Source organism: Sycon ciliatum, chromosome 11, assembly GCF_964019385.1.
Source record: "Sycon ciliatum chromosome 11, ocSycCili1.1, whole genome shotgun sequence".
Taxonomy (NCBI): domain Eukaryota; kingdom Metazoa; phylum Porifera; class Calcarea; order Leucosolenida; family Sycettidae; genus Sycon; species Sycon ciliatum.
In genome coordinates, this window is record NC_088653.1 from 8,400,251 (window position 1) to 8,422,213 (window position 21,963).

Consider the following 21,963-nt stretch of genomic DNA (forward strand, 5'->3'; position numbering starts at 1 on the left):
TCAAGATTCGTGCTGGAGGTGAACTACCTTGGGGATTGTAGACTTTGGTGTTCTTATGTCGTCTGACGAGTACAAGGACGAGGAGAATGGCAATGAACAAGAGCAGAGCAGCTACCACCGCCACTACGTATATCCATATAGCAGCGCCGTCCTTTTTCGCGACGATTGGCTGAGTTTCTGCAAAACAAAGATAGATCACAGGTACACACTGCTATGTATGGAGGCACTGAACGTCATGCCAAACATGAGCTTGGAATATTGCAATGTCATGTAGGTGAACTACGCACATTGATTCACAAAGAGTTAGGATTTTGCACTGGAGTGCTCATCATTACCAGCATACGCTTTAGGGCTAGACTGGAAATTGAAGGGTATAATTTTGGGGTCGAGAATGCAAAACATTATGAAATATCAATTATGAAATTTTCATTTTGAAATTTCCATTTTGAAATTTCCATGGCCATGTACATGTAACTGATCAAAGGTCAGGCGATGACGTGTGTTGCGGACAGCGTGTCAATAGGACTTGAGGTGCAAATTGCTATGTTGATATGTTCAGTGGGAATTGCAGAAGAAGTGGCTGCTCCTAAAGTTGGAGACCATGCTTCCTGGAAATGTAGTAATTCAAGATGGTAGGTTGTTAAATGAAATCCCGTAATTCCGTTTGATATAGCACTTACGTGTTTAGAACCCAGCGAAACAAAAGTGAAAATCACGACCCGTTGTATCTTGAAGTACAGTGCTGGCAACTGAAATCCGACCCCTGAGCGCTTACATCGCAAAGGCCCAACACGGGATTGTAAAACTACGAAATAGAGGCCGCTAGAATTTAAACGCACCGCTCAGGGGTTGCATTTCAGTGGCCAGCCCTGTAGCTGTATGATGAGTGGATAAGGTTAATCAATTCGACCTTCTGGAAATTGTGGAAAAACGTACCCGCTAGAAAACCATCTTCCTAAGACAATGAGAGAAATTACAATGCTCAAATTGTCATTACATGTACCTGCCAAAGGAACGACAAGAGGAACTGGTAGTGTGTAACCATCCGCCGCAATGACATCATCCATGACGGAATTATCTCTCTTCTTTCGCTGCCTCGCTGGCTCATCATCACCTTTGGAACTGTTGCTTTCGGGTCCAGTCAGAATGTCAAGAGTGCTGTTCCTGTGCACGCGAAAGAGCTGGAACTCATATGGCTGGCCCTGATTTAGCGATGCGGTGAAGCTGTTATTGGCATTCAGTGCACTTTCCTCCCATGAACAGTTTGTATACATATGTGGATCTATATAGCAGTTCAGCTGGAATGGACGATACTTAGCACGGTGCTCAATTCCATCTCCATCCGCAGTCTCTTCCTTCTCCCAAGGTAGTTTGCTGAAATGAATGCTCAAGTTGGACCCATCTTGCTTGAATGTTACCACGTTGAAAGTGGAATTTGTGACATTGGTTACCCAGTTTGATTCTAAAATAGAGAGATTTGCCAAAAATGAACACGTACGCTTTTTGCATTACATTTGATGCCCAATGACATCCAGACTAATGGACACCATCAACAAAGTAAATGGTCCAAATTTTGGAGTGATTCTTCCCGCAGCTACATTGTGACAACGTACGGAAGGATGCAACACTGGCCAACACTCAGCTGAAACTTCACGCATTCGAACCGAAATTATGACTCAAAGTTTCGGTTACCGTATGACCATCTTCAGGAAGGGTTGTCTTATTTCTAATTTTCTTGTAGACTCTGAGTGCTGTGCATTCAAGGTTAAACGCACAGCTTCTGCAGCTATTCCTACAAGTGTTTCTTGCTACCAAGCCACTTAGCTTTCTTCCGCCTCCTTGTACCTTTCCCTCTTATTGTTCATTATATTGTATTGGTCCATCCAGTACGCTAAGATTCCTAGCGCTAAGATCGGTTGAGTGCTCAAGATATCACCACCCTTTCGCTCCTCAAGTATGACCAGTTAGGAGCCCATCATGGGATTTGTAGAAAGAAGACATGTATACAGCAATTGGATATGTACTAGTAAGATGAAGCTGTCACAAAATTTCCATTGCTTGGTTTACGTACCCGAAGTGTTGAAACCTTGAAAGAACACGCCTGGCACATTTTGCTGCGAAGTCTCTGATGGATATGCAACTAGTGCAAATGGCTGTGCTTCCGAGTTCTCATTGATCACTGTATTATTGTCGATTGTCGTGTAAATGTTAGTGGCATTCCAGGGACTGTTTGAGCTGGTTTTCTCGAAGATGACAATTGCTCTGGTGGTATCGGGTGATGGAATGCTGAACTTTGTGTTGCCTGGAGAGAATGAACATCATTAAAAAATGCAATGGCTATTAACTAACAAGGTGCTATGTCTTCATCATGACTAGGAACTAGGAGAAGACAATAAAATTCACCTCACTGCCATTACTTTTGAATACCACGATGGAATTCGAAACACATAGTGTGTGTACATACATAGACTACACAGAACCAGTTCAAACATGAAAGTGGCCGGCAGGAGAAAGTGTAGGAACCTGGTTAATAGGGATCAGACATGTGCATATGCCGTGGCTCAAATTGTTTCGCTTGATCTGTATCAGTGGATTTACTGCGAAATACAATTATGAAATCATTCCTGATGATGGGCCATGCCCGAAAATTTGAGCTAATGTATATCAATTGCAGTGTAGCCTAGAGACCGTTAGAGAGAGTGTGTACAAGGTGTGTGTACAGGATGTATGGATTCAACTATTGGCTACAGTGGAGTCTCCAAACCTTGAGAGAAGGGTGAGTGACGTAGCTCAAAAAGTGGTTGGAAATACATCTGTACCTGGATAACCCCGACAACTCCACCTAAGGATGATTGATTATGGCTTAGTTTAGTTTAACTCGAGTACTAAGCCAGCTATTAATGTAAAACAGAGGAAAAACACAATGGAACTTAGGTCGTTGAATGTCTCAGTAGCCTGTCGGTTTTGTGCTCTGTCATCGCACTTTCTGACTGCATATTACCTTGTTACAGTCGTGGATAATTGCTTCATAACTAGGTACAGGTCCTCCCTCGTTAGTTGATAATCTCTGGGCCATCGAAAAGTTATCTTATAATGAGACTTATCTTGCAGCAGGACTTGCAGCTAATGGTGAAATAGGCACTACTTCGTACTTACCGGTGCTACCCTCGATACAACATAAATCATAGATGCTTCAACTCGTTATAAGATAATTGAAAATCTCCAACATAACTCTTCCTTGGATGCAAAGGATCGTCCATATTCACGAATACATAGATATAATACGTTTCGTCTGTCTGCTTTAACCTAAGTGGTTGGCCTTGATCCTGCATGGTCAATATTATCTTATACTGAGGATTCGGCACTCCGGGGACCTGGGCAAAGGGTCGTTATAACGAATTTTATGTACTAACGGATTATGTTGTAACCGGGCCTGTAAACAGTTTTATCGCATGTCACGTGAGTGTTTCCTTGGATCGGGCCAATCACCGGTCTGTATGAGCGGGCAATAAATCAGTCCAACGCCCGCGTCCAAAGCCCGTCGTCAGTGACAACCCTGACTGAGACTGTAGGCGTGAAATCTACGGGATGTGAACATGGTGGGCATGGTGACCATAATGACTGTACGGCGCAGTGTGACATGTGAACGCGTGGTCGAAAGTGGCGATCTCAGCTTTCCTCGCGTGACTACGACGACTCTGTAGAATGTACGACTCCGACGAGTCGCAGTGTAGCATTGAGACGAAGATGGAATTCTTTTTGGAGATGGACATCCCGGCAATGGATATGGCCTCGGACGTCTGCCGTGTGGTGCTTGCAGGGATCATTTGTTCAGTCATGTTGGCAGCCTGACCGTCGATAAGCTTTTGGATAAGATTCAGTTCTGCTCGAAGTGGTACTGTGATCACAAACAATTATTTGAAATAACACAAATTCAACTCAGCGTCGTGCGTTTTCAGATCCTCGCAAAGTCACTGCCTGTGTGTGGTCTTCATGTGCCACGCAAAACTCTTACCAGGCTCATCTGTCTTCTGCCTTCACCTTTGCTTGAACAACAAACACAACAATTCAGGAATGTTTTGCAATGAAAAATACAGCTATCTGGAGCTGAAAAAAAGAAGAGAAAAATTGTCCTCAGAATTACACACCAGGGAGTCGTCAAATACTTGCACTTGTTGCAGTACTGTATTTGACAACTTCCTGATACACATGTTAACATGAAGAAACTCTTTGCGGTAGCACTCTTAATTTTTCAACTGAAATTATGATTCTGCTGTATTTGTTGTCGTTGCCATGTCTATTGCTATGACGATGCGGTGCCGGCACTTTTTTTCTGTCTCCGTCTTTCAGTACTGTATACTCTCTGATGGCCTGTAGCAGACCTTTTTGTTAGGGTGTGGGAGAAATATCTTCATTTTTCCTGTTTTGATAATGATAGCACATCAATATACATTGTGGTCATAATGTGTTGGCATTTGGGCTAATTTCAACAGCAGCCCAATGATCTGCTCTGTGGGCCATGTGATAAATTTGTTATCGCATGGTTGCTGCGGGCCTTATGGCATATTATTGCCCCTAGAGGTTAGCCCTCGGGCCTACGGCCCTCGGGCTAACCTCTCGGGGCAATAATATGCCATAAGGCCCTTGCAACCATGCGATAACATATACGTATAGACCACGTTTCGCCAGGGGATTTCAGATTTCTATTTACTAACGGGGTTTATGTACTAACCGGACTCGTTATAATGAGGGAGGATCTGTATCAACACAAAACGTTTTATCGCGGACAATCAATGCGATCATACGATGAAAATAAAGAACATAAAAAATTAAAATAGCAATGAAAAATATCAATTGTGCACTCATAATCATGTATAAACAATTAAAATGAAACAATTCCAGAACGTTTTCGTGTGACCATCATCAGTGGAACATCGTCACATAGTAAGAATCACTAAAACAACCAGTTATATAGCTAGAGTAACATGAAAAGAAGCGTGAGAATGCAGCACAGCTAGCGGTTATGCATAACGCATACGGAAACGGATACAACACCGGACTCAACAGGACTCAACAGTAGCGCAACACACGAATCTGGTGTCACTCTTGACGACAACAACACGGCATGGGAGACCACCGGACGATCGTTCGTTAACAAACCTGACGGCGGTAACGGAAAGATCACCAGGAGAACGAAATGAAAATGGAGGAAAAACGAATCTGAGGAGAAGCCAGAGACTAGCGGAGACACGACTGAGAAAAATGGAGAAGGCGGAACCAGTAGTGGCAGGTGAAAGTACGGGCGTAGCAGTGAACACGTCAAGGAGAAAGAAGCGATGGCATGAGGAGATGGAGATGGAGGATGATGATGGGGATGAACAGGATGGTCAGGAGGAAAGCAAGGGTGAGCGGGAGCAGGAAGTGGAGGATGAGAGTGATACGGACGAGGAGGAGTTCGACATCGACAAGAGCAAGTCTGCCATCTACAAGCATTTGGTGTCCAGTCCGGATTGTCGTAAGTTGTTTGATGATTCCTGGTTTAGTGTTATTTGTCGCGCGCGTTTCTTTAAGCAGTTGCAGGTGCTGGAAGCTGTATATATTCGCACACGTGACCCTGTTCTATGCAAGCAAAAAGAAAATGTTGTAGCACTCACACTTTTTAAATAATACACACTCACCAGTTTTTGTTCACACGCACTCACAGCTGCCACATTCATCTACTGCTACCATTCTCAGATACACTGCAAAGGTTCACACTACACGCGTTATGCATAACCGCTAGCTGTGCTGCATTCTCACGCTTCTTTTCATGTTACTCTAGCTATATAACTGGTTGTTTTAGTGATTCTTACTATGTGACGATGTTCCACTGATGATGGTCACACGAAAACGTTCTGGAATTGTTTCATTTTAATTGTTTATACATGATTATGAGTGCACAATTGATATTTTTCATTGCTATTTTACGACTGTTGTCTCCTCGTCGGTTATATAAAAAATTAAGAAACCTTTTATAATTTTGATAGTGTTATGAATTATTTCATTGGGCAGCCAAGTTCAGCGGCTGAAAGAACTGCGGGAACGCTGGTGTCCACAGTGTCAACATATCGTATTGCGAATTCAAATAAAAAACAACAACAACAACAAACAACATATCGGCGACCTCTATAGCCTCGCAGAGCCATCATGGAAGCTCATAGCTGCTTTATAGCTTGCTTCATGGTGTATTTCTCTCTATTTTACGTTTATTATAGTTTTAGGTTTATTATAGCTATGAATAGGATGAAGGCTGCAGACATCACGCAACTACGTTATTTGTTTGACATGTATTACCGTGAATTTTATAACAAAAATATTATTAAAAACCCAGAATCGATTTTCTTGTTCCTATCATCATTGGGAAAAAATACGTAAGCAGAAGGAGCACGTTGTTGCACTGAAGTTGTATTCGTAGGTTAACACTTCGTTCAGTGCCTTCTCACCTTTGGTTACGTAATCTTGTTTCCTTTTTGCGATTCCTCTAGTGGTTTTATTGCACTTGTATTTTGTTGTTATTTCTAACACCTTTCTATTTACAGTACTTAACTTCAGTTTCTTTGGTTGTGTCCCTAGTTCCGTATTTTTTCCCACCGATGATAGCAACAAGAAAATCGATTCTGGGTTTTTAATAATATTTTTGTTATAAAATACACGGTAATACATGTCAAACAAGTAACGTAGTTGCGCGATGTCTGCGGCCTTCATCCTATTCATAGCTATATGAAAATTATTATCTCCACATAGATTATTTAGGTTTATTCCCGTAGCTATGCAGAAGAACTAATGTGTGCTGTGTGTAATGGCTGAAGTTATACAATTACACTAGATACCCTTAACAATAATAACGGATACAATTACACTAGATACCCTTAACAATAATAACGGATACAATTACACTAGATACTCTAGATACTAGATACTCGGTACTCTAGATACTAGATACTCTAACAATTTTATCAAACATTATGATAATTACCACATCAAATGCTGCGGAGACCTATCCAGAATCGGCAATATGCTGGCCCTGGCCTGGAGATCTGCAACTATAATCAGCTTCTACTTTGCAACACTAACGGATTAGTCCCCTTTGTCGATTGATGGATCAATCGGTAGATTCGGCTCTGTTTTTCTTTCCTTTCTTTCTTGTTTTGAATTGTACGTTGAACTCATTGGATTTCTTTGTATTCTGTATCTCGTTATCGTTATATTTCCCTCTAGCCCTCTCGCTTAGGATGAGCTTTCTTTTTATGGCAGCTTAAGCGAAGGCTATATACCTGCTTTATGCAGGTTGATGCCAACGCGAACAAGCAAAATAATAATAAATAATAATAATAATAATGCAGAAGACGTTACTTCAGTAACGTCTGGCGCTAGCCAGGGTCCACACAGCTTTAATTTGGTATTTGTGTGTGTGTTTGTTTGTTTGTTTGTTTGTTTGTGTCATGCCTGGCGCTATCCCGTATCTGTCCCGTATCTGTCCCGTATCTGTGACTACAAAGGCTCTACAGGATTGTACATAACAGCTGTCCACTGTCCAGTGCGGGCTCCTGTATCTGTCCCGTACCGTACCAATATTCGTCGTATTATGCATACGACTCCCTGATGTAGAGGGGGATTTGGAAAGAAATAGGGAGACGAGGAGGAAATTAAATTAGAATAGACGCCGATTAGGTGATAGGATGCGTCAGCATAAACATACTTTGGAAGAGAGATCCCGTCGTCGCCAAAATAAGCGTGAACGAGCGATTCAGTGCCGGTCACAGGAAACGTCGGAAGAGAGATCCCGTCGACTCTAGAACGCCCGTGATCGGTAGAGTCCGGCGGTACCAGGCAACGTCAGGACAGACATCCCGTTGAGTCCAGAACGCCCGTGATCGGCAGAGTCTAAGCCGGTCCCAGGAAACGTCAGGACAGACATCCCGTCGAGTCCAGAACGTCCTTGATCGGCAGAGTCAGCGCCGGTCCCAGTAAACGTCAGGACAGACATCCCGTCGACGCGCAGAAAAACTAAATCTGCAGCCTCTTTTGCCGTCGAACAGGATACGTATTTATATAGGAGAGTGTAAAGTTATGTAATGTCCAAATTTCGACGTGAGCATCAGGTCACTCGCGTTGATTTTTTCGACGTGCGAGCCAAATAACGCGAGCTGAACTTTCGCGTCGCAGACATCCCGTCGACGCGAAGAAAAACTAAATCTGCAGCCTCTTTTGCCGTCGGACAGGATACGTATTTTAGGAGACTGTAAAGTTATGTAATGTGCTCCACAGGCAACCATGCATTCGGCGTCGTCATTGGCTCAACAGGTCAATGATTATGTACATGTATTACTACAAAAAGGCCAGAAAATCCGATTCCTGTATTAAAATCAACTAATGTTCGCTGGCGATTTAATTTCGCTGATTTCGCCGCTTGGTACCAACCGGCCAAAGTAAATCGCAGGCCAACGTTTGTCATATAGGCAAATGATGCATGATTGAGCAATGGATGCATGTGAGCGCAAAAATACCGATCGATTTCAAATTTTGTATTTTGTATTTATATCATTATCTCATGGCACATCATGATGACGGCCAATAAAACTGAGACAAGGGTGAAAGCCAACCACAGCAGTAAAACAGATAAAAGAATACAAATAAGAGGCAAAGAAGGCAAAGGAGGAGACAAACCAGCAGGATATACATGAAACCTATAATTGAGCAGAGATTTTAGCAACAAAATTATCCATCGACGTGCTGGTCTTGGCCTGCGTTGGTAATGTTGCCCAAAACACATAGCCAGCAAAGATCGGGGATCTAGTGAATAGGGTGGAGGCAGCGCGTGGGAGACTGAGTGAGTTCCGGGTGTTCCGTGTTTCGGAGAACCAATTATAAGCCTGCATATGCAAGGGTATTTTATTTAGTAATATTTTATGTATGAGAACACAGAGGTGGTACTTATGTCGAGTGGAAAGGGGACTGATCTTGGCAATTTCGTAAAGACTAGCGGAGGGAAAGCGACGATCTTTGCTAAATAAGATTTTAAGGAGCATGCGGTTATGGGTTTCTAGCTTGTTCAATACAGTAGTAGTTATGCCAGACCAAGCAGTATCACAGTAGTCAAGTAAGGGCAATATATAGCAACGATAAAACAAGCGTTTGCAAGAAAGAGGAAGATGTCTACAGTGGGCTTGAAGAGCCCCAAGGATGGAGCTTGTGCGCTTGCAGACATACTGCACATGGGGTGATTTGACGTGAAACTGCGCGTCACGTCGGAAATAACGTGCATCTTAACCTCTCTAATCGAGAGGTTTCTATTTCTCATCGGCCAAAATTTGTTGATTTACAATATAAGGAGATAAAAATTAAAGAAGGAGCAAAACAAAAGTAGATGATTATTAGAGAAATAACAATCCGCAATAAATTCTGCAAATACTTTTGCCTAACTCATAATATTCAAACCGATTGAAACGTTTTTGCAATACAGTGATGTGGCCAATCAACGGAAAAAGACAATTCCATCAGTTCTTATAACATGTACGATGAGCTAGGCAAAAAAAGCATAAAAGCATAGCGTAGGGTCCTGAGCTTCCAAGCTCTCTCGTTCCAAGCAATACATGGCTGGGGCAGCCAACGACCACTTTGCGTGGCGATTGCAGGGTTTTTAAAGCCAACCACGGCTGTACCTCAAGTACCATAAAATTCGTGTAAATTCAAAACAGATGCACTGCAGGATAGTTTCACAGATCTTGCACAACCAACATTCAAGCATGTACTCACAAATGGTTTGCCCATCTCCAGCGAACCCAGAGTTGCACGCGCATTCGAAAGATCCAATGATGTTACTGCATGAAGCATGCTGATGACAGGTGTGATTATTATACAGGCATTCATCGTAGTCTGAGCAGGGAAGAAAGAAGAATGGTTTAACGAAAGAAGAAAATTTCCGTCTCTGTTCCCAAAGGAACTCACGACGGCCGCTAACATATTTGAAACATCGCAAGTCATAATGAGCTGGGTAAAGATGTGAGCATACCACTATTTTCGAAGGATCATGATCATCTAGTTTAGTTGAAAGATACCGTGCAGGCTTGGCACTGCGGCAGAACACACAGCATATCCAAAAATGAGTGCTAAGCGAGGAAATCGGAAATTATTGTGAAAAGGAGAAGGACAAAATGTTACGAGTTATGACTAACTGTCCACCAACGTAACCCGATCTTCTACAGTCAGCAAGTGCGACAAAATGGCACAACACTGACAAGGAGTACTGAGACATTCGGCGACCTGACACCTAGCTCCAACACTTCTCCAAGGCGCAAACCAACAACCTTCCAACTTGGAAGGCTCAGGTTCGGAAAGTGCCAAGAGGGGAAGGAAAGCGCAATGAAGAAGAGCACGAGCTACGCATCATGGCAACAAATAATGCCCAAAGTTAATGGATGATGACGAAACCAGTACTTCAAAATAAGACTATTGGACATACCGGCCTTACTACAACTCGACGACGCAAAGCAACAGACCACCCAACTTGGGAGGCTCAAGTTTATGTAATAAACGTAGAAAGAGAAAGCTAAGCCAAGGCGAATTGTGACAAACCGAAACGTCAACATCCTACTAAACTCCACTATCGTGTAAATATGATGGACTAGTTATGTACAATAACAAGTAGTTCCACAAGTAGTAGTAGGTGTCAGGTCGCCGAATGTCTCAGTACTCCTTGCAGTCAGTTTTGTGCCATTTTGTCGCACTCGCTGACTGTATAAGATCTGGTTACGTTGGTGGACAAACTCGTAACATTTTGTCCTTCTCCTTTTTCACCATAATTTAATTGGCTCACCATCCGAGTTGAAATCGGAAATTCTCTGTCTCTTAGCGACCATCCTCCAGCATCAGCATCATCATAAGAAATTAATTATCCTTAGTCCCGCAGTTAAAGTGGAAACAAACCCTAAGATCATACAGCCCTGCTGTAACAGATGTACAACCCAATCGCAGCATCACCATCTATCAACTCCTTGACAAACGCGAGCTCATGTTCATGGATCATTTCATAAGTGATAGTGAGAGGAGACAAACAGGACCAGCCTGAATTGACAGAACGTTATGTGCAACTCAAGAAGAATATTATGATTTGAGGCCGATGCAATTCACTTGAATTATTCAGAAGCACTATGACTTCTAGTGAATTGCGTTGGTCTTAAAACTCCATTAAATTCCAAACGTTCACCCTGAGGATAGGATTGTCGAATATACTCACCGATACATTCACCATTCCACGTTTTGTTGGCTTGGCAGGACAGGTGGCCATATGCTGTAGGAGATGACACTCCTGCAACGCCGATCCCAGAGAACACATAGCCGAGGTTGCAGTGAATAGGAAACCTCTCTGGGTGGGATACATTTGTTGTAATGTTGGGAGTCGCATTGGGCACCTGATGACTGTCGCAAGTAACGCCTAGCATGAACCAAATTCCAGCAAAGTGAAACATTACTCGTAAAGAACATGTACCTCATTCAATGAATAGCCTTGAAGATTATCACCAATATCAACACGGGCACATTGCGCATGTTGGAGGATCAAGAGTGCAGTTAACATAATTATTTTGTATCTTTTGTTTTGTTTTTGATTTGTCTTAATTCTTTGCCTCAAAAGTATAATGTCCAACTTCATAGACGGTCGCAAAGACATCAGAACCAAAATAATGGTAATGCTGAAATTTATTTGATTCACTCGATGAATAAACGGAGCGACTGGCGCATTTTAGGACATTCGGAACCCATCATCAAAAAACATACTATCAACGTCGTTCAGCTCTACTGTCATCACCAAGGCTTAGCTGTACGCTAGAAATCAGATGACAAAGCAAATCAAAAAAGATTAACTGGAGACAATCTTGTGAGCCAAAGCTGGAACTATACCAAAGGAAATCCAAGGAAGTCTTCCAGCCGAAAACCTTCAAATTCAGGGTAGCTGAGAAATATGCATAGCCATTCCCAACAACTCCCGGAGTACAGTGTACTTATAATCTAAATGTGGGAAGGAAAATATCTAGAAACAAAGCAATGGTTTGATGATCTCATCATGTTGAAATTGTTGACATTTTATTCTCCTGTTTTCATCAAGTCAAGTCGGACAGGATATTATCTCCGATGTATCGCCAAGCTCATGATTAATTCCAACCATTGTTAAGCACGCGATGTGATTTTTGTACAACCAGTAAAAATTAAATGCGCGAGTAGTAATGGAAATCGGAGACTGCATACTAGTATATTAGCAGTTACTACACTGATGCTCTGCGGATCGTCATAAGTTCATCAATCATGGAACAAGCTCTCCCATAATTATTTGAAATTGCCGTAAAGGCTGGTCATCGTATTCATGCGCAGGAGCCTGCTTCCTCACCACCCCCAGCCATTTCTAGGCCTCTGCCGGTGGAGTCCCGCTCTCGAGTTCAGCCTCCGTATAGCGCTGTTCTGCAGGGGACGGTGGGTTCTTGTGCTTCTGGTGCTGCATCTCCTCGTCCTGACTCTGTTCGCACTGGTCCTGGGCCCGGTAGTTCTACTGCTTCCCGTTGGCGGGATGTCAATCGGCGGCGACATCGCAACAAGTTTGACACAGCCCAGACTGCTGCCGCTTCAACCACCCGTAATCAGGCCCTGACCAGGACTGTCACTTCTGCCTATCAAAAGCCCACACCCGTTAATACCTCTCCGAACGTGCTAACCGGAGCTGTGCGAACCCGGAGGAAGGTTTTCTTCATCGGCAATATCACTCCTGGCTGTGAGGCGACATCTATTGTCAACTGGTGTGAAGAGCGAGATGTAGAGGTGCTTGCATGCTCCGTAGCCACATCGCGGTACTTTGGCACCTTCTACGCAAGACTAACCGTACCTGAGGAGACCACCAATCGGGTGATGAGTGACTGTTTCTGGCCGGAGACTATTCAGCATGCTGTTCGGCCATGGAGGTTCAGTGACGGGGTGGGGGTGTCTGCGGACATCGCTGCTCAGTGACTGCTCTCTCCTTCCGTGGCTTCGTTGAACCCACATGCAGCTCCATTCTTCTTCTTCCCCGAATCCTGTGTCTGTTCTAACCTTAACCCCAATGCCAGGCCGTATGCTCCTCTGCGGCAACCAGCCGAGCAAGTGAAGGAGACTAGCTTCGAGAAGCTCCTATTGTATACAACAAACTGCCGTTCAATTCAAAGTCTGGCACCACCTCCCGGGCATACGGTGGTGTTGCAATCCTTGTTCTAGAACACCGTTCTATATCCATACGATATCGCCCGGATCTACTCCGTCCTATGTGTTAGGCTGTATGGGTCCAGCTCACGCCCAGGTCAAGCGTTTTGAACCAATTGTCGTTTGCTGTACGTATCGACCGCCTTCAACCAGGAGCTTGGACATAACTGGCTACTGCGACATGATTGGTGATTCTCTCAGGATGATTCCTGTATCGTCCTCTCACGTCATCATTGCTGGAGATTTGAATGAAAAAAACAGCCTCTGGTGCTCAACAGACCATACATGCCCTGCTGGTGCTGCAATACAACGAGAGTTTGGCTCCTTTGGTCTTCAACAACTGGTCGCCACAAACACGCACACCGCACCTTCAGGCAACCAGGCATGCTTGGACCTCATCTTCAGCAATCGTAGCCAACTAGTGTCGTCCATAGACACAGCCTGTGCTCTGGGTGCATCGGATCACCTCCTCGTTTCATGCCAGTTTGATATCCCCATGGACCCGCTTCCCTCTTGTGCTTCATCCAGGGATTGGGTGCAGTCATCTTCTGCCCGTAAGTACAATTTTAAGAGAGTGACACCTACCATGTTGGCGGGTATTAATGATGATCTAGCGGCAGTTGCCTGGCATACGGTTGTTTTGTCAGATGTGGACGAATCACTTGCAAATATTCAGACTGTTCTAGACCGCATCTTTACGCAGCACATTAGTGTCCAGCACTATGAGTGTTGCTCCATCAGGGATACAGGGAGATCACGCCTGTCGAAACAACTTCCGCCCTGGATTAATGCGGAATTGAAAGGTGCTATCCGTCACAAGGCGGAACTTCTCAGTCGGAGTAGGAAGTACCCAAGTCCTGTCAACAAATATCTGTATAAAAGCAACGAAATATTGTGAGGTCGCTGTCCCGGAAATGTCACCGGGAGTATATCCGAAAGCTGCAGGTCCTGATTTCCGATACCAGTAATCACCCTTCATTGCATCAATTCATTCGCATGCAGAGATCTTCGGGAAATAGCCCTGGGATACCTGACCTCGCATCAAATGGAAAGTTGGCAGCAGACCCTGCAGCTAAAGCTGCAGCTTTGAACGAGCAATTTGCATCAGTGGCGGTTGTTGACGACCCACGCATACCATTGCCGTCCTTAGACCAACACCCTTGCCTCCCGAATGCATTTCGTGCTCCGATAATAACCACAGCTGGAGTGCGCAAAGCTATTGCGAAGCTTAAGCTTAACAAATCGCCTGGTATGGACGGCATCTCCAATGAAGTTGTTTTAAAGGCTCTAGCACCATCATTATCATATCTTTTATGTCTTATATTTAATTTGTCTGTCAGAAAAGGGAAGTTTCCATGGATAGAAGCCAGTTTGTGTCCGTGTCGGGAGCAGACTCTCCAAAGCTATCCGTGCTGTCGGGGGTGCCTTAGGACTCAATTCTTGGACCATTGCTTTTTGTTTTGTATGTTAATGATCTACCAAGTCATGTTTCTGGAATGTCATTGTTTGCTGACGATACAGCTGCTTTGCGCCACTGTAAAACTGTCAAACAGCTTGAGTCAGAGTTGCAAGACGCGATAAATATGATTGTCACCTGGATGTCCAGTTGGAGGCTTCAGGCAAACGCTTCAAAAACCAGAGTACTGTTTCTAAAAGATTCTGCCTCAATGTTTAAGTTTACCTTTCCCCATTCACCCACAGAAATTCAGATGGTAAAGGAGCACAAACACCTAGGGGTAATTTACGTTCATAAGAAAGTTCTAAAAAATGTGTTCTCGAATAAACCTTCCTTTCCCTCCAATGAGTTGTACATATTAGCTCAGACTACTCCGTTAGAGCAACGCCGACTAACTTGCCTCTGTATATTGGTTCATCGAATGCTCTTGGGTTGTGTTCCTGAACGTATAAAGCCTTATAACTGGTTTGTTTCAGGCCGCTCAACCAGAAACAAAGTGTCTCTTCCCAAGGCCAAGTCAACACAATTCACAAGATCGCCATTCTTCCAGGGCTTCTGTGCAACTTGTACCTGTACAACTTCCCGACTCAGTGAAGACTTCTGCATCATTGAAAGAATTTAAAGTGAATCTGAGGGCCTGCTGATGACTGAGTTCACCATAATAATAATAAATTAAATCAATATAACTTTTCGGCTGTTTCCTTTTCATGTATATAATCTTCTCCTTCTTTTACCATGGTTGGCTATCACCCACATCTTCCCGTTTTGGCTGCCATTGGAAGCCATAAGATGTTGAATAAATGAATAAATAAATAAATCTTACCGATACATGAGCCCTCTGACCAGCTGTAATTATCCAAGCAGTTGATTTTTCCGTGACGTTCATCCTCGGATTTGCTGAGTGACCAGTAGAAGCCATAGCTACACCTCACCGACGCGTTGCTTTTGAACGTGATGCTGGTGTAGTTGACATGCACTGAGTTTTCGATTTTCGGTATTCCACAAGATGATGCTGCAAAAGCAAACCCAGCAACTGACTCAGTACGAAAGTAAATGAAGTATTATCACTTGAAATACATAATGGAAACGCCTTCTGGCGGCAGCAGTTTATTTGAACTCACTGTGCTGTGCGATAATGGATTCAAGCATGATACATTTGTACACCATGCAATACAGTCAGTGGCAGCAGAATGCCATCGCATGTTTGCGTAGTGGTAAGTATACCACCATAATAATTATTATGTTATAATAGGTCGTGTTAGAGTCAATCCGACGGAGACTCTCAATTTACAGGAGGAGCACCAACATACTCCCATGAAACATCCACACACTTCATAGAAAGAAATGAGAGTGGAATCGAGCATTCCACGTCTGGTAATGTCTGAAGCACAGCATCTGTGGAAAACAGTTTCAGTCTGGCCCAAACTGCGTTAATAACTACGGTGTGGCTGATGATTTGCAGAAGTGTACGAATGGCTGGTCTTGCGCTGCATTGTGGTGGTAAGCAATTTTGCTAGAAATCGTTGAGATGGTTGTTGTGCGCATGTGTGTGTGTGTGTGTGTGTGTGCGTGTGTGTGTGAGTGCAGGGTTTTTGCACGTGTGTGTGAGTGCAGGTTTGTGCGTGTATGTGTGAGTGCAGGTTTGTGCGTGTATGTGTGTGTGCCGGTTTGTGCGCGTGTGTGTGAGTGCAGGTTTGTTCGTGTATGTGTGTGTGCAGGTTTGTGGGCGCGCTTGTGTGTGGATATGTTTCATGTGTACATGTGGATGTGCGGATATATATATATATATATAATGGGGGTGGCTGTTTTGCCCGTCGGGGCGGGGGAGGTGGCGGTCGGGGCTGGGGTCCGCGGGGCGCGGGAATGGTGAGCACTCCCCAGGGCTCATGGCTCACGCGCTTTGGCGGATCTTGGCTTCTGTCGCCAGTTTTCCGATGCCTTGGCGGGTGTGGTAGTCACCCCCTTGCCTGGCGTGAGTGATTCCCACAACACAATCCCCATCACCTTTTTTACCACCCTAGGTCACAATTTGATGTGTAACAATGCAGCACAAATCTGTACTGATGTGTTGCCAGAAAATCGCGCTGTTTCTCTACCCTGGCTATGCTCTACACTCTCAACATCTTTTTCCTCTTATAATCACGCTGATTTTGTCATCCCTTTTCCTCGCGCTATTGAAATGTACCTCCATCACCTTTGCCCCCTTCTCCCCTTCTCCGTATATATATTCTAGTGATTGTTAGTCTTGGTCATATGCTGTCTGATGAAGTGTTCTGACACGAAACTCGGAGTAACAGCGGAATGAGACTTTTTTGATTCATTGCTGTGTACTATTTGTATTATTTGCTTTGTCCAGTGGGCATTGAGCACTGTAAGCAGCCTAGGGACTTTAGACAGCTGTATAATTATGTGTGTGTGTGTGTGTGTGTTTTGTGATTTTTACTTGGATTGACGGAAACTCCTAAAACGTTACAGGACAAGTTTGACGAGGTTTAAGTTTCGGAAGTAGTGTATACCGTGACGCAATTCAATTCTATCAACTCCAGTCTGATGTTCTGGTCAATGCTCTTAACAATGCCCGCCGGTCTTTCCCCGAAGCTGTCCTGGACCTATGGAATCGGCTGCCCTGCTAACACCTCCTAGGTCAACCCAAGAAGAAGAAACTCCAGTCGTTCAAGTGTGGTGTAAGCCGGTTCTTGCGCCTGGGTAACTGGGTGCGGACAAATGACCAGCTGTAACTTCACATTGTGTCTACACGCGTGTGCATGCCTGCCATGTGTATGTGTGTGTATGTGTGTGAGTGTGTGTGTATGCTTGCACGTGTGTGTGTGTGTGTGTGTGTGTGTGTGTGTGTGTGTGTGTGTGGGTGGGTGTGTGTGTGTGTGGGTATGCGTGTGTATGTATGTATGTATGTATGTGTGTGTGTTCCAATCGAGAGGTTGCGGGTTCAATTCCCGACGATTATGGTCGCACACGTCTTTCTTCTCTTTCTCATTCTCCTAACTCTTCTTTCCTTCTCCTGGGAGGTTACCAACAGCCAGTGTATGCCGGAGTATGTGGTGTGGCGTGTGTGTGTAAAAAAATGGAAAATGAAAAATACGGATTCACTGGCCAGAAAAAGCCACTTCAATTACCTGATGACCTGAAGTCCTGCACTACTATCGCAGATTTCCGCGTCAAATTGGCTATTTGGCTAAAAGACAGCTTAACTCTTTTAAAATCATTGTTGTGATTTGCTTTCAAGTAATGTGCATTATCAGTAAATTGATGTTGCTGTTTTTTGTTTTTTGTTTTCTTTCTTTTTGCTTTCCCGCTCTCGGGACCTTTTATTCGGTACTCTTTGTAGTTGTACTTCTGTACTGTTAAGCTATCCGAATTCAAATAAACACTAAAAAAGAAAAGAAAAAAAGCTGTGTGGTGGATACCAGGCTAAAATTAGGGGCGGTCAATTCATCAGCCTTGCAAGCTGTTGAATGGTGTAATCGCAGCACAAGTTGCTATGTATAACATAGCTGTTCGCTATCATCGCTTCCGCGATGGGCAAGTCTGAGGTGAGGTGTGTGTGTGTGTGTGTGTGTGTGTGTGCATGTATGTGTGCGCATTCGTATTCATGCCTGCTGCTGGACGTATGCTGTCAATGGATTGTGTGCCTGCACCTCAACTTGGACGCCCTGTAAGAAGACCATAGGTCTGTGGGGACTGTCCGAGTAAAATATGAATGAATAATAATAATAATTATAACTTTCCTTCCTAATCTACATATTGCGTGACTGTCCTGCCACCTTAAATTCTCACTTGCTCTGTAGTGCTCCTGCTAATGTTTTTCTATATTCGTATTTGTCTGTTTGGCACGCATGAGCAGTGATGATACCAAGACGCTTTCTCGGTTTAGCTGCTCTTGCCTTGCCTCTGCTGCTTCGGCTGCCATCCATATGTGTATCCCTGTGCGTTTTTGCCGGTGTTTGCACCATGATGGTTTGTGGCTATTTTGAAAAGGAAAAAATCTACCCCAGCCTTGTAGAACGAAGGTTCTGAAATCAAACCCTTTTGTTTCCTTTTCTTCAGAAAGTGATACAGGAATGTGAGAAAAAGATCGAACAGCAACTAAATAGGGTAAAGTTATTGCAATCCCGGAAGGTGGAGAAAGTGCTCTGGAGCGTGTGAAATATACCACATAGGTGGAAATGACTAAATATGTTGATTGATTGAACAATAAGTCACATTCCCAACACGTTGGTGGGGATTAACGCCAAACAACTAAAAGGTGTCAATGCCGGTACACTATTCTTCTGAGCACACACCTCGTGGATAACATACTTCAAGTACCAATACACAATGCTCGTAGACAGGCTAACTGCAACACATGTCCAGGATTAGCCTAATGGCCTTTGGGTGCCTACGAAAGCAAGTCTTCTGACAAAATAAGAACGACATAAACACACTGCCCTTGTATTGCCGTCTTACCTTCACATTGTATTTGGTCAGGCTGGTATGACCATTCACCACTCTGACCACACGTAACGTTAAGCTTTGTTTTGTTGTTTGCTTGGCCAGAAATGTGAAAGCCAGTGTAGCAGCTATACTGTACGGTAACCTTGAGATAGGCATATTGATAATAATCATTGTTCGGGTAAAGACGGATGTTGCCATTGAATGTTGATGGAAACACTCCACTGCACACCACGGCTGCAGTGAGAGAAGTAAATATCGGCAAGTAAATTATCGTTCCTGTTCCCGAATGGAACTCATGACGGCCGTTATTAAACACTCGATAAACTCTAGCGGTAGATGTGGCGCCTAAGGGTGGAGGTCAGTGGATAAGTCTCACAACAACTGGCACAAGTGTCAAGAAACACCATTATCCGCATCCATGTTGCCCCTTGTGCCTGGCCACAAGTTGTGGCAGAAGAGCAAATTGAAAATACGAATGCAATCATGCTCTTCGTTAGCTAATTAAGGCAGGTCTTGATTAAGAAAGCAATCACGCACTTTAAACTCGGATGGCCACTCGTATACAATCAATAAGTGCGACAACAAGGCACAACTTTGACCAGGATAATGAGACATTCGACGACCGGCCACCTAGCTCCAGTAGCTCACACTGGCTCATCCTAGCTCCAATTTAGCTCATTCCAAGTTTTAGGACGGTTGTTGGTTTGCACTTCGTAGATGTGTTTGTGTTGGAGCTAGGTGTGAGGTCGACGAATGTCGCAATGACTTGGTCAGTTTTGTGCCTTGCCGTCGCACTGTCTGCAGTATGAGATCTCATTACCTTGGTGTAGGCCTCGACCAAAATATGCTGAAAAAGAGCATATTATGCTCGTCGCATATCAGGGAAAACGGCCACAACATGCCAAAGGCTTAGCAAGATATACAAAAAGATATGCCAAAATATGCCAAAATATGCTCGACATAAGCAGAAAGTGTTGATCATTTCAGTAAAGTTACAACCTTGGAATATTCATTGGCTTCACGGCTATCATGCTTATGGTGCAAATCAAAACACATGCAGAAAAGTATGGCCGGTGTGTGTCCCCAGCAACCGTAGCGATATGTTCATTCATGGGGAAATGTAGCAAACGCCTCAACCGTTCCAAATTCATCCATAAAAGGCATTTCTGAACGCATTTTGTCCATAACATGGATGTTTTGTCCTCAATTTCTTCAGAATATTTGAATTATATGCTGGCTTAATTCCAATATTCCCTTTGTCGCTCAATATGCCTTTTATGAACTGTGTCACAACATATGCGGAAATATGCGCAAGCACATTAATTTTGGTCAAGGCCTACCTTGGTGGACTGTTAGTCATGACAAGTTACGAAATAGTGGTTGCGACTTCGGCGATGATTTTTTAGCTCCAATGTGGGAGCAAACCCATTCCTAGTAACTTATGGGCCCTTTTAATGATGCTCTTGATTAAACCTTACAGAAATGCCTACAGCGGCGCAAAAAAGCCTGAAACCGATAGTGCGTGTGTCTTGCTGGCTTCTGGGGAATCATGTACATGACTTGTATTGTTGCATGTGCTACACATGAGTTTTACGTGCTGCTTCTAATTATTGCACAGTCACCTGGTACCTTGCTGCGCCATCGCATGACACTCCATCAATGTATGGCTCACCTGCACATGACACGAGTTCATGATCACCCCACCTATGTGGTCCAGCTTGTCACCGTATTATACACATTAGGGGTAAGCGGATCATGCTCCGAAAATGACCAGATGATGCTCGCAGGATGCTCGAGAAAACAGCCAATTATGCTTTTACATGCTTCACCAAAAAGACCAAAAGAATAGGTAATCGTCATGAAAAAATTACACAGATCATTGTCATTATGTGGACTGGGAGCTTTGTGGAAGTACAAGATAAAAGTATGCAAGAGGAATACCAAATTCACAAGCAAACGCTGAACGTTTGGGCGATGTCCTATGGTGGCTGCTAAAATATTATTCCGAATCGACAAGAAGCGCTATGCATGGTCCTTCAATAGCAGGTGTGTATTTAACAGCCTCATTGGGCATCTTCCCTTGTTTTTCGGATTCCATTTTATGCTCCTTCTCACAAAGGACCTGATTATGACAAATGTTATGCCGGCATAATCCGCTTACCACTAGTACACATCCGGTTCTGCACACTTCTCTCCCCTTCTACTGCTTCTAGCACCTTCCATCCAGTTCTGATAAGCTGGACTGATTTGCATTTTAATTATGGCAATAAGGAGGACAAGCTGAAGTGACATTTGGATTACTTTATTAAACAATTTTAAGTGATGAAGACGATATGAAAACAATCTAAAAAGGTAAGGAGAAATACATGTAAGGAAAATGCGATGAAAAAAGATGTTTCGAACAAGTTTCGAACAAGTTTTCGTACAACATGTCTCCATCACTGAACATGGTTTAAGAAAGTAATCTAAATGTCACTTCTTCAGCTCCTCCTCCTTATTGCCATATTACAATTGTTGTTTTCTCGTTGAGTATTCATATACATTTCTTTGTTCTTGTTGTTTATGTTCCCAAGAAGTGAAGTCAAATGTTTTTACACAATGTGACATACATTTTTTAATATTTTAAACAATGCAACACAATATTGTGGAAAGGTCACAACACTAAGAGACAAGATCAAAAGGAAAGCTTTACAATAATAATAAAAATAATAAAACGTAGATTATTAACTGGTTTGAGGGAAAGAGACAAAACGGAGATTGTAAAATGTAAACAGTCACTGACAGTTTTATTCAAT

The 21,963-nt window shown here is 43.5% G+C and overlaps 1 protein-coding gene across 1 annotated transcript in view; it reads right to left on the reverse strand.

The window, feature by feature from the left end:
- LOC135827054 (uncharacterized) overlaps window positions 1-21,963 on the reverse strand; it is a 32,918-nt gene that overhangs the window by 8,976 nt on the left and 1,979 nt on the right. The window contains exons 2-8 of the mRNA XM_065339577.1: window positions 19,181-19,402; window positions 15,540-15,728; window positions 11,276-11,473; window positions 9,796-9,915; window positions 2,072-2,302; window positions 1,004-1,462; window positions 28-177 (exon numbers count right to left, since the gene is read on the reverse strand). Coding sequence (XP_065195649.1) covers window positions 28-177; window positions 1,004-1,462; window positions 2,072-2,302; window positions 9,796-9,915; window positions 11,276-11,473; window positions 15,540-15,728; window positions 19,181-19,402 — 1,569 coding nt within the window. The remainder of the gene's footprint in view (window positions 1-27; window positions 178-1,003; window positions 1,463-2,071; window positions 2,303-9,795; window positions 9,916-11,275; window positions 11,474-15,539; window positions 15,729-19,180; window positions 19,403-21,963) is intronic.